General features: G+C 36.2%; 1 protein-coding gene across 1 annotated transcript in view; it reads left to right on the top strand.

Moving 5' to 3' along the window:
* The window catches only part of ODAD2 (outer dynein arm docking complex subunit 2), a 191105-nt gene extending 181165 nt beyond the window's left edge, over nt 1-9940 (top strand). Inside the window, exon 20 of the mRNA XM_037890904.2 lies at nt 9272-9940. Within this exon, the coding sequence (XP_037746832.1) occupies nt 9272-9385 (114 nt within the window). The 3' untranslated portion in view covers nt 9386-9940. The remainder of the gene's footprint in view (nt 1-9271) is intronic.
* The last annotated feature ends 2256 nt before the right edge of the window (nt 9941-12196 follow it).

Below are 12196 nucleotides of genomic sequence, written 5' to 3'. Positions count from 1 at the left end.
TAAAAAGCAATTGAGGAATAAAGATGCAGTGTAAAGTCTGATTATGCTTTGTTTTATTCATCAAAGTTTTGGATTAGTTAGGCAGGGAACACTCATATTTTACCACACTATGACAATAAAAAGTGAATGAATCATCAGACCGGTAAAGCAGACAGAATCAGAACTAGGGCCCCAGCAGAGCAGAGCACTTAAGCATATTGTAACGTTAAGCACATGAGTAGTCCCACTGAGGTCAGTGGGACTTAAACACGTGTTTGGAGCTACGCACATACATAAGTGCTTTTCCGAATTACTCATGTACTTACAGCTAAGGAAGTACATGAAGTGCTTTGTAGAATCTGGGCCCTTCATACTTTGGGCCTGATTTTGTTCTTACTTATACTAGTGTAAATCAGCAGTAACTTGGTTGATGTCAGTGGAGCTGAAATGGTGTAAATGTTAATATGATAAATTCAATACTGTGGAATCAGAATTGAGTGTGTACCTGTTGTTTCATAAATTTAATATTTTTGTTTATATTATTTGTCACTGCTTTTGTGAAGTTCTAGAAGATATTGTGCCAGATAATATTTTCTCTTTTTCTCTTGTTTGATGTAATTGCTGTTAGCGAAATCTCTTTGGTAGTACCTGAAACAAAGGAGAATATTAATACGGGAAAGAGAACAGCTAACTAATTACTTTAAATGACCCTCTCATGTTTGGGCCCTAGGCAAATTAGTAGTGTTCTCGATTGGAGGAGCTGTTCATTGTATCCACAGGGATAGTGAGCTTACATGTGATCACAGAGGTGAAACTGTGGTTGATGCTGATTTTATATTTAATGGTTGTTTGGTTAAAATGTTGGCTTTGGCTTACTGGGTATACAAATATTGAGAGCCAAATGTGAGGCATCTCTAGATTGATATTATTTAATCGATATATTCTTCTTGTCTTGAAATAGTCTTCCTTCATTAAAAGATTCTAGAGTTCATATATTGATTTTATAATGTAATTATTATTAATTTTACACAATGCACCAAACATTCCCTAGAACATCTACTTAATTGAAAAACAGAAGATGTGCAGAGCAATATCAGTCCTAAATAGACTTGTCTAGGACTAATCAGATGTATACACCACTGCCATCCATAAAAACAAAAGCCTGAGAATATACATGAGCCTTTTATTCTGCCCTGAAGGCCAACAGATTTAAGATTTCTTGGACCAATGTAGTAAAATCTAGGGTATGGGGCTCTCCAATAAGAACATCCTGCTTCTAATCCCCAGGCATTCAGATCTGAGCACTACTAGCAAAAGCATGCTACTGGTTTAAGCTTTCGTGATCGAGTACATAGAGAGGGGACATATCCTTAGATATCCCGGACCCAAATCTAGTAGAGCTTTAGAGATCAAAATCGTGTTGAATTAAACTCAAAAGAAAACGTGAATTCAGTTCAGACTTTGAAGATTGATTTAATATACTCCTTGAAGCTAGCTCTACTAAGTAACAGTCAGATTCTGCCACCTTGAAACAATGGGAATCCTCACAGAGTAAGGTACTGCCCTGATGGAAGGATGGCAGAATCTGACCCTAATCTGGAAGCTGTATCATGTTTTCTTGCTGTAGTTCAAAGTAGTATTCAAGGACAACACTATGTAGAGTAAATTTCAAGAATCCAGGAACAACTGGGAATCCAGAAGCACACCCAACCAAGGATCTTACTGACAAGTCATGCATAACTCTTCAGTAATGAGAACAGATACTACCAGTGTGTTTTCTACAGTAAATGAGTTATTTGTGGCCAGTGTATACACTACATTACTCTTAGGACTTCTGTTATTTCTGTGACCCCAATAAGAGTAGGAACTTTGTGAGTCCACAGCAACTAGTTGTTGTTTATTTACAGTAGTCCTGTTTTTGTGCTCCTGTAATCTTTAGATAACTACCATAGATAGAATGACTGACAAAACATTTCAAATTAATAGCAAATTAACAAAAATTTGGAAAAGTTGGAGGCCACTTGGCAATCTCTCCCCAGATTTCCTATGCTACTCCCACAGTAGTCCATGTAGAGGGAGGGCAAGGTAAAATTCATGCTCACAAAAATAGAAAGAAATAGACATTGTTTTTTAAAAAAGAAAAGTATAACAAAATGTGAAATAGCAAAAGGAATCGAAAGAAGAAAGATGGGTGAGGATAACTGCAACAAACGGAAAAGAGGGTCCTCGGGATGTCACAGAAGCAAACTAAATTACAATAAATAAATAAATAAATAAATAATGCAACATCCCTGGAAAAGGGCTGTCTGTTCTAAATGTCTATTACTTACAGTAACTAATTCAGCTCCTGTTGTAATCTTTATAAAAGAAATTTCCAATCATTTGTAAAAAGATTTTGTCTGTATTCTCTCTCTCTTTCTCCATGTGCCTTCTTTATATGTTAATCTTCTCTTGAAAACTACAGTGAAATAAAAATAGAATTGAGATAATGGTCCAAACAAAAATATGCTATAAAATCATTGGCTTCATCATTTCTGGGTTATCAGCTCTGCCTATTCCTTTTTGTGGGATGAATTTCAAATCCCATAAGACTCTTAGTACATTGGAATGTTCTTATGATAGAATTCTAAATATTGCACCAAACCTCTTACAGCCAAATATAGACCCAAATTATCTGACATCTAAGAGTCTAGACTTGTTATATGTATTCATATATGATAAACAAAGATTAATAATGTGTTTTAGTATTAGTTATATTTAGGTACAGTTCATACTTGTGTGCTGTATGAGTATATCCAATAGGATCCCCATTTTACATTTGTGAAAATGTTCCTTGAAAACATACGAATTACAACATAAAATGGGAGAATCTTAAAAATTCCTATAGTTTACAGTATTCAAGAAGTTTACAAACTTTTAGTATTTTATATTTTGTTTTACATTTGCTCCCCACCTCTCTGCACTGTCAATGATTCTTCAGCTTCATTTGCCTGTTTGTCAGATTCTGAAACAAGCATCTTGCTACTGCATTTCATCCTGCCCATCATCCCTGATCTGCCCCATAATGCCATAAGAAATTAGCCAATTGATAATGGGTAGGGAGAGTGGAGGATAGATTACTCTTACTTGGTCCATTTACAACATTAAAAACATGAAAGTATATATATGTCTATAAATACTTTATATATTTGATAGTATCCCCCCATACACCCTGGGTATATCGCTTCTTTGATTGTAAGCTCCTCAGGTCAGGGACCATGTGCGTGTTTGTGCAGCACTTAGAACAATGGAATCTTGAACCTGATTGGGGATTCTGGATACTGCTTCAATATTAATCATTATTATTATTATTATGAATTTATTTATGCTATTTCCTAGAAGAACTCCAGTCCCATTGTACTAGGCACAGTACAGACAAATAACAAAAAAGACAGTCCTTGTCCCAGAGATCTTACGTCTGAGGTATCAGACAGGATGCGACAGATGGATGAAATAAACAGGGATGAGGATGGGGAGATTGGGAAAATGATAGTGATGAAATTTCACAATTTCTAGCCATGAAAATGTGTATTGTAATAAATAGATCACATCTTATTGCCAGACACAATCAGACACAGTTTACTTGGCTTCCAATGTTGGATCCCTCAGGAATGCCATTTCTTTCTCTCCTCCCTTGTGTCCAGTTATTTCTCTTTATCTCACAGTCTTTCTCACATTCCCTTCCACTGTCCCATTTGCAGGCTCCTTTGTCTCCAGGTTTCTCTTTTATGTTTTAGTCTTTCCTTATTTCTTTCCTTCTTGTTTTTGACTAGCCATTTAGAACCTAGCACTATAGCTCCCCAGTTCAACGTAGGCCTTGTCTGGTCAGGGCATTAGTTAGAGCGCCGCAGGGGCTTCCCTAATTTACACCACTAGATAAGATCCCTAAGAGAAGGGACCTTACGCCAGTGGAGAATCATCATAATGGAGCTCCGTTCTGCCCATTCCCTGCCAGGCCCCCTGCCTTCCCTGTCACACCCTCTGTGCTGCAATGGGAGGGTGGCTGGAACAAGAACTGGCTTCTCTCCAGCTGCCAGATTTACACCAGCAGGGAGTTCGCCTCCACAAAGGGAATTCTTTTACAGCTGGAAGCCATCCACTTTGTGCCACCTGAGCAGACCAAAATGAGCATACAGTACTGCAGAATCTGGGCCAATGCCTTTTTCAGCAGTATGGGTATGGCCAACATTGTCTTATCCTTTTGCTCAGTTGGAGATGGAAATCAGCTTGGATTTTAGTAAAACTGAAACAGTGACTGAGCTTAACCTCATGTTTTGATTGTACAGTATGTTGTATTATTTATAATTTAATTGTATGAGAAATATTTTCATAAGGATAAATTATATGTGTAACATAACACTCAAAGCTAGGTGCTTTAAAATTTTCCAGTGTGCAGTATATTGTTGAAAGTTACAAAATGTTGGCTGGATCCAGATTGATACTTTTTTGGATAAGTTTCTCCCATATGCTTTTATTTAAAGTATTTTTTTCTTTTAGGTTAGATTTAGAAAAAGCATGTAAAATGTCTTTTTTGGAATGGGAGTGTTTTACAATTAAAAGATCATAGTGCAAGGAACTCAGCATCTTCTAGGAACTGTAGCATATGAAAGAACTGAAATACTAAATCTGAAAAAAAACAATGGCAAGTCCCAACACCAGTTGGGAACACTGTCAATCTAAAATATGTCATCGCTAAAGTGATAGACAGAAGCAGCAATCTTATCAAAACAAACATTTTTGGTCTCAAGGACTCGAAGCTCCATCTAATCTCTCCCTGACTTCCCAGTCTTTCTCTGTCTAGTAATAGATGTAAGTGAAAGAGGTAACTCATATTTTCTTCTGATTAGAAGAAGTTGAATACATTTGTTCAAAAAGGAAGAGAAAAAGAGAAAAGGAATGGGGTGAATGTTCTGTATGTAGAGACTTCTTCATTCTGTTGTTAGAGGGTCTATTTGTCTTTCACGTTCTCAGGATGCTGAACTGTTGGTGGTCTCTAAAGTATCTGTTTTACCTCGGCCATGAAACCCTTGTCCAGTACGGTTGTTGTGCCCTTGCATGCTGTTTGGATCAGCTGAAGAATGTATGGCAAACACTTCACAGCTACCCTTTCTGAAAGGTGACCCCAAGATAAAGTATATTCTCCCTGGAAATGTTGCCTCCTGTGTCTCCCACTGCCCACACAAGACTATGGTAGCTGAGATGGCCATGGCCAGAGCAAAGAAGGTGAATATACACTACTGTGCTCCAGAACCTTCATCTTAGGCACCAGGATATTTTTGGATGAATGGCTTACTAGTGTATCAGTGCTGATGTTTGCATTTTTCTGTTTTGACATCCCCTGAGCTACTTAGTCTCCAGGGATGAGAATCCTGCCAAGATGGTATCTTCAGAGAAAGGAGAATTTCTTGAGCTTTGTAACTGCTTCACTGAAGATATCACCTCTGCAGAGTTCTCATTCACAAGCACATCTCTCCTCAGAGTTTGGAGGGCAATTTTCAGAGGTGGTGTATATCTTTACAATTTGAGGTTTGTATTGTTCTATTTGAGGAAATAATTTCTCAATCAGTTTGTTTTGTGATTGGGTAAGATTTTCTTTGAGGAGCCTTTTCTTTTCGCTTGAGGGCAATTGGAGTCCTTGGTGATGCACAACTACCAACAGAGATGCTGTGGCTTACACCCTGACCCATTACTGTCACACTACGGACCAAATACCTTAGAGCTTTATACCCGTCTTGTGCTAGAGAGCACAAGACTCAGCAGTCAGAATCCTGTAAGAATATCTTCAGATTAGCAGAATTACAAGGCAAGTAATTTCCAGTTATGCAGCGTTGGAATCTTGTATTATTTTAACGCTGGGTTAGCAATAGCAAAATCTTCTCTTTTGCCATGACCATCTGGATAATTGAGGCTGTGAATTATTCTTGCTTTTAGAGCCCATGTGCACACTTTGTATGATCTTCAAACATCTTATGTTTGTGCTTATTTGCTGGTATGATATGCTACCTGTGCCAAATTTGCTTGGACCTTTGCCTTAGAATATAAATACCAGCCAACAAAAATGGAATCTATATAATATTGAAATTGCCTTCTCTTTTTGTGGAAATTGCCTCTTACAAGCCAGACAGACGCATTTATACCACCTGCCTCTTTGCAGCCTCTGACATCTGTTAACATTTACATGTGTCAGAAAACAATACCTGAACAGTAAAGAGAAAGGATGCATGAAGTTCAAGGGCATTGCATCTGAAAAAAAAAGACAAGTTATGTTGCATTGGTGCCTTGGAAGGTCAAAAAGTCTTCTTGGACTTGTCAAAATGTGTGCAATATTGTGACTAGAACACCCCAAATCACAAGTGAATTGAATTAAACCTGTGAAACAATTTACTCTTCCACTGAAAAATGGCAGGTGGCACAGCAATGACTTATGATCTTGCTACCATGCAACAAAGGGGTACATTTTTTTTCACGAGGCAAAGATAATAACAACAACTCTTAGCTAAAATCCTCAAACTTAAGTGCCAAATTATGTCATTAGATACCTAAATTGAAACATTCTGGGCTGTGTGCTGCTCACCTCTGCAGTGACTCTGTGAGAGGAAGGTGAGGGAGAGAAAGGACAAGAGGTTCTGCTGCTATGTGTCCTCCACCCCCACAGAGGGCTACCATAGTGGCGTGTGGTGGGAGAATTACTTCTCCCTGCGCACTATGAAGTTATGCAGAGCACAGCCTGAGATATAGGGTTTGTCTATACAGTGGCAGTTCTGCACACATGTCACCATTTGCTGATGATCTGGAAGAACAGCAAATTGGGAAGTGATTGATCCTTGCCCTGCCAAAGTCAGAAGAAAAACTCCCATTGACTTCAGTAGAACCAGGCAAATGTTTTTATGATGGACAGTATCTTTGAATAGGTTTATAAAAATTGATGTTTATATTATTAATTACTGATCTTCTAATCAAGTAACAAAATAGCATGCATTTTAAAAAATCTTGTGTACTCAGAAACAAGTGAGTGGCTGAAGGAAAAAATAAATAGCATGGAGCTCAGGGGCTACAGGCAGACAGTGGAGAAGTACATTTTTGTTATTTGCTACTAAATAATGTACGTCCAATAACAGTAATTCCATCATAACATCTGGTGACATGAACTAATCACAATTCCAACAATGGAATTATTATGAAAAGTTGGGGTTCAACCTTCATTAAAATAAAAAAGGCCTTGCACTAGGTCTGTGAACATACAGACTGTAATTACATAAAGTATATGGTTTCCTTGTTCCAAAATTTCAAAATTATGGTTTTACCAAAATCACCGTATGTACGGTACATACATGCATATTTTTGGTTTGGAATCGGACACATGAAATACATATACCTTTACTCTATAAGTTTCACAAGAAAGTTGTGGCATGACCAAGGGAACCCTTTTTATTTTGACAATTAAAGTTGATCAGAATTATGACTTACTGAAGAAACAAAATTAATAGATGACATAATTAGTTAGGAAAACATTTCTTTATCAACACCATTTTTAAAAAACTACCTCATTTAAGCTGTTTTATAAGAAATTCATTCTGTTTTTGTACTATAGAATGCAGTTTTATCACCACACACACACGCGCAGAGCCTGATCTTGCTCCCATTGAAATAAATGGTGAAGCTTCAATTGACCTTACCTACAGCTGGATCAGGCCCATAGTTTGGGAATAGGTAAAAATAAGAGTGTATGGTATAGATGCAAAGCTTTCTCCTACAATTTTTCCATCAATTTTAACTGTTTTTGAGCAAATAAACAACATATATATCTTTCTGAAGTGTTCACACCTTAAGAATTCTGATCTACTGTTAATACATATGTAAATTCCATTAAAATTGATAGGATTTATGTGAAAACTTTGACATAAGAATTGACCCCTACTGACACTTAATTTATATAAAGCTTTTTTTAAACATAATTCAAGCATATTCACGGCAGCCTTTCATAAGTTACTTATAGGGGTCGAGGGGTGAAAAGTGACTGGCAAGAAGCTTATTTTGTACATTAGTCTAACACAAATACTTCCTTAAGTATAAAATGCTTTGATCTTCATAAGCAAATGCCATATGTGTGCAGCTGTGACGCATGCCTTACAACTGCTGGAAGGTTAGAGAAAGGTAGCGTATGAATTCGATATCTGCATTCAATTTATGCTTTTATATGTAGCAGTTCATAATTTTATGTAATATTTTAGCTGTATGAAAAATATGCACTGGAGTTGAGTGATAACAGATTTCTTTGTGGTTTGACTCAACATTGTTTGGGTGAATACAGAATCCTAAGTATTGCAGTCTGAAAGTACGGGTTTTAATTAGAGCTGTCTGTGCTTCAAAATACCTGAACTCACATTAAGATTGGCAGATTTCCAGAAATCTGAAGATTATGTGGAGCTAATTTGAGCTAAGCAAGAGTCTTCTGTTTTCCAGTGTATATGGGTTATTCAGTTGCATCACTGACTTGCAATACATTAAAAATAAGGAAATAGAACTATGATCAGTCATTTGCTGATGTTTAACAATGTTTATCTGTAAAGATCCAATTTTATCACCCTTATTTTGAGTAGTGCCTTATTCAAAGAGAATTTCCATTGAAAACAATTGGACTACACAGAGTAAAGTTCTACTCAACTTGAGCAAAGGACAGAATCTGCCCCTAAATTGTTTTCTTTGTGAAACGTAAGTGTCTAAAGAATTACATCTTAAGATTTGGATCCCTCAACTAGATGAATGTGCGTGGACTGTCTTCTTGGGCACAAGGGTTCATCCACATGGATCCAATCACAGGAGGAAGGTCTAAAACAGAACACATGGCTACTTTCATAAAAAATCTCAAATATGATTTGTTGTCATAATTTAGCAAAGAAAATTTAGTCATTTCAATGAAAATTGTTCTGCAAAAAAGAAAAACAATCCAAGAGAGAACCCCCAACAGGATAAGTGTATAAGATGAACAAAGATAAGATGAGAAAAAGCAGTATCACTGTCACAAATATGACAGAAAATATGTCAGGATTCCTTATATGAATTGAACTAACAAGATTTGTATTATTTCTTAATTTAAAATTCAAAAAGTCTTCTTATTTGCATATATGAATGTGTTAATATGAGGGTGTATATACATATGAATATATGTGTGTATATATGATTTTAAATTAAATTCAATAATTTAATTTCAGTGTATTCATTTTATTTTTTCCATCTGATTTTATTTTACTAGCTTCTGCTGGGTATGGTGGGCTCTACAGATGAAACCCTACAGGAAGCAGCAGCTGGTTGCATAGCAAACATCCGCAGATTGGCTCTAGCTACAGAGAAGGCAAAATATGGTTGATGCCTCAACAACTTTTACTGGCTCCCATGTTTTACACACTGCAAGACAATTGAATATGTAACTACATGGCCTACCTAAGTTTGAGAAACATTTATTTGAGGATATTTTTAAAGCCTACTATCTAATTAAAATACATGTGTTTAAAAATGGAAATGTACTTGATAGTGTATTCATTCCATATGCTTTTAAAAAGTTTTTCAGTTATTTTATCATCTAAAAAGTACTTAAAACACATGAAAATAATTGTATGAGTTCCAGGTTAACATCATTAACTCTCAAATTTAAGATACGGTTTTGCATTTGATGAAATTGTAATAAATACATTTTTCTTCACTGTGTGTGGCTTACAGTAATTCATGAATGTCTTGAGCAATTCCCTTTCTGCTAAACCTGTCTAATCATCCTGTCATTATGGTTTTGCCTGTTTGATCACTTGCAATCCACAAGAGAGGACTGACTACAGATGCACCAATTTCACATCTGGTATTATATAAGTACTGCAAACAGCTGGAGCTGTAGACATTATTCCAAGATTATCCCAAATTTCCTCTTACTAGCACCAACATCAGACAAGATAATATTTAATTATATAAGTAATAGATAATACATGCGATTAACTCAATAGTTAAAATTCACAGCAGTAAATTAAGAAAAATAAAGATGAGTGAGCATTTTATACTAATATTCTTATATGTATATATTAGAAATATAATCTTTCAGGGATTCACCTATTCTTTTAAATTTAGAACAACAATGTTTGAAGCACATTGTTATTTTACATAAAACTATCTTCAGAATTATTGACTTTCCTTTCAGTAATCAAGGTCTTTATTTTAATGTTTTAATGAAATATCATTGGTATTGTAGATTATAGAACAATTGTTGAAACACATTCAGGCAATTAGTTAACTCGTGAGTAGTCCAGGTTTATGCATGTACTGTGTCCAGCAACCTTTGTAAGCAGTAGTATGAGACTGAGACCCTGAATTATAAGAGCAGACAATTCTGTTATACCTGAAAAAAAAATCTTAAAATAATTGCATTTATGGTCAAACATTTACTTCTGAATGAATTGTATTACTATACTTTTCAATGGTGATGATTTAAAGTACAGCACATCCTAGTCTAGAAGCTGCAGCGTCTATTAAATTTAATTAATTTCCCCTGTGTCTTGTGATATAAAATTGCAGCTACTGAATGAGGTTGGCTTCTAATGGAGACATTCTTACAAACCCCAACTTTTTCATATTTATTACTTTCTTTTACATGTAGCCACAGACTCATTAGCTGTAGCTAGATTGGTGTAATACAATTGTTTCTCATTTTATTAATTAAAAGGAACAAGCAACATCCATTGCCTGAAACAAACAAAATTTCTTGCATCTTGAGCTGATTTTAGGTTTTTGAAGGCTTCTGTGAGTTTAATCGGTGGACCCTGGTTCAGGCAAGCATTAAGCATGTGCTTACGTCCAGATAGTGCTTAAACAAGTGCTCAACTTTAGACATATAGTCAAGTACTTTCCTGATTTGGGATCTAGAAACTTTAAAATGATATTCTGGTTCATATTTTGCACCACCAAATTTGTCAACAAAATTATACGTGAACTAGAAATTCACTGAAACCCAACAACCCAAACCTACTCCTCTATAGGGAAGACAAGTCTCATACCCTAACCCGGAGATATAATGTGAAGCATCTGTGCAGTTGCACTACTTTCCCCTCTACAGCCAAAATGAATCTACTAGCAGTTTTGGACCCTACACATCCCCTATGTAGATGGTTTGCATCTGTGGATTTGCACAGTGAAGGATCTACAGTCTGTTCCTCCACCACACATGTAGAACTCTATGGTGCATTGCGGGGCTGGGGGGTGGGGGGGGAGGGAAGGGGAGTACAGAGTTCCCTCTGCATAAGTCCATGCTCTGCCTTCCCAATGCAGAGGAGTCAGCATTTTCACATCACTCAGAGCAGGGGACAGCATTTGCCCTTTAGTAAGGTATAAGGAGTTTTAATAAAATGTCTGCGGACAGATTCTGAGCTCCATGAAAGTGGTTTAAATCTGGAGTAACTCCATTGGTATTAAAAGAGATCAGAATGTGAGTCCGCTAATCAACAATTTTACATACATGTAAACCTTTGTGTGGCATCATGAACTTCCAAATTCTGTTGGTGACTTCTTCTAAACCAATGGCCTTGCTAAGTACTTTTAAATAGATGTGTCTCTATCTTGCTTCTGATATCACAATGAAGTCTTTATTATACATAGAATATATCTAGTCAATAAATATTTTTTGCAAATATGTTTTAGTCATGTGAGGGGGAGGTTGGGAGAGAATAGTTTGAGACTAATTTAATTTTCTTGCTTATGAAAAGTATAACACAAGTGGATATTTTACTGTATAAAGGGAAACAAACCTTTCTGTCAAGAATAGTTGGCCTTGATATGACTTATCTTTTCAGTTTTTAATGGTTTATATCAAATTTTAAAGGGTGTGAAATCTAAATGTAAACTTAATTTTATGAACTAGTTATTTCGAAAATAAATGTAATTCTCATTGTTACAGGGCTTGAACCTGAAGCTCTTACTCACATGAGTAGCCCTTACACATGGGAGTAGTTGTGTTGAAGTCATTCGTTTAAATCACAGTCTTGTGATCCTAGCCTTGAGCTGTATTATTTGTGATGTTTCCTTTAGCATTCCTGCAGCTGTTCTGTTCTATCCAGGGAGAAGAAGCCTTTTGAAATGGAGGCAGAACAGCTACATAGTTACAGTAACTGTATTAAAAATACAGCTCTCATTTGTGTAAACC

This window comes from Chelonia mydas, chromosome 2, assembly GCF_015237465.2.
Source record: "Chelonia mydas isolate rCheMyd1 chromosome 2, rCheMyd1.pri.v2, whole genome shotgun sequence".
NCBI classification, from domain to species: domain Eukaryota; kingdom Metazoa; phylum Chordata; order Testudines; family Cheloniidae; genus Chelonia; species Chelonia mydas.
Note: the sequence above shows the minus strand (reverse complement) of the source record. Positions and strands in the feature narration are given on the sequence as shown.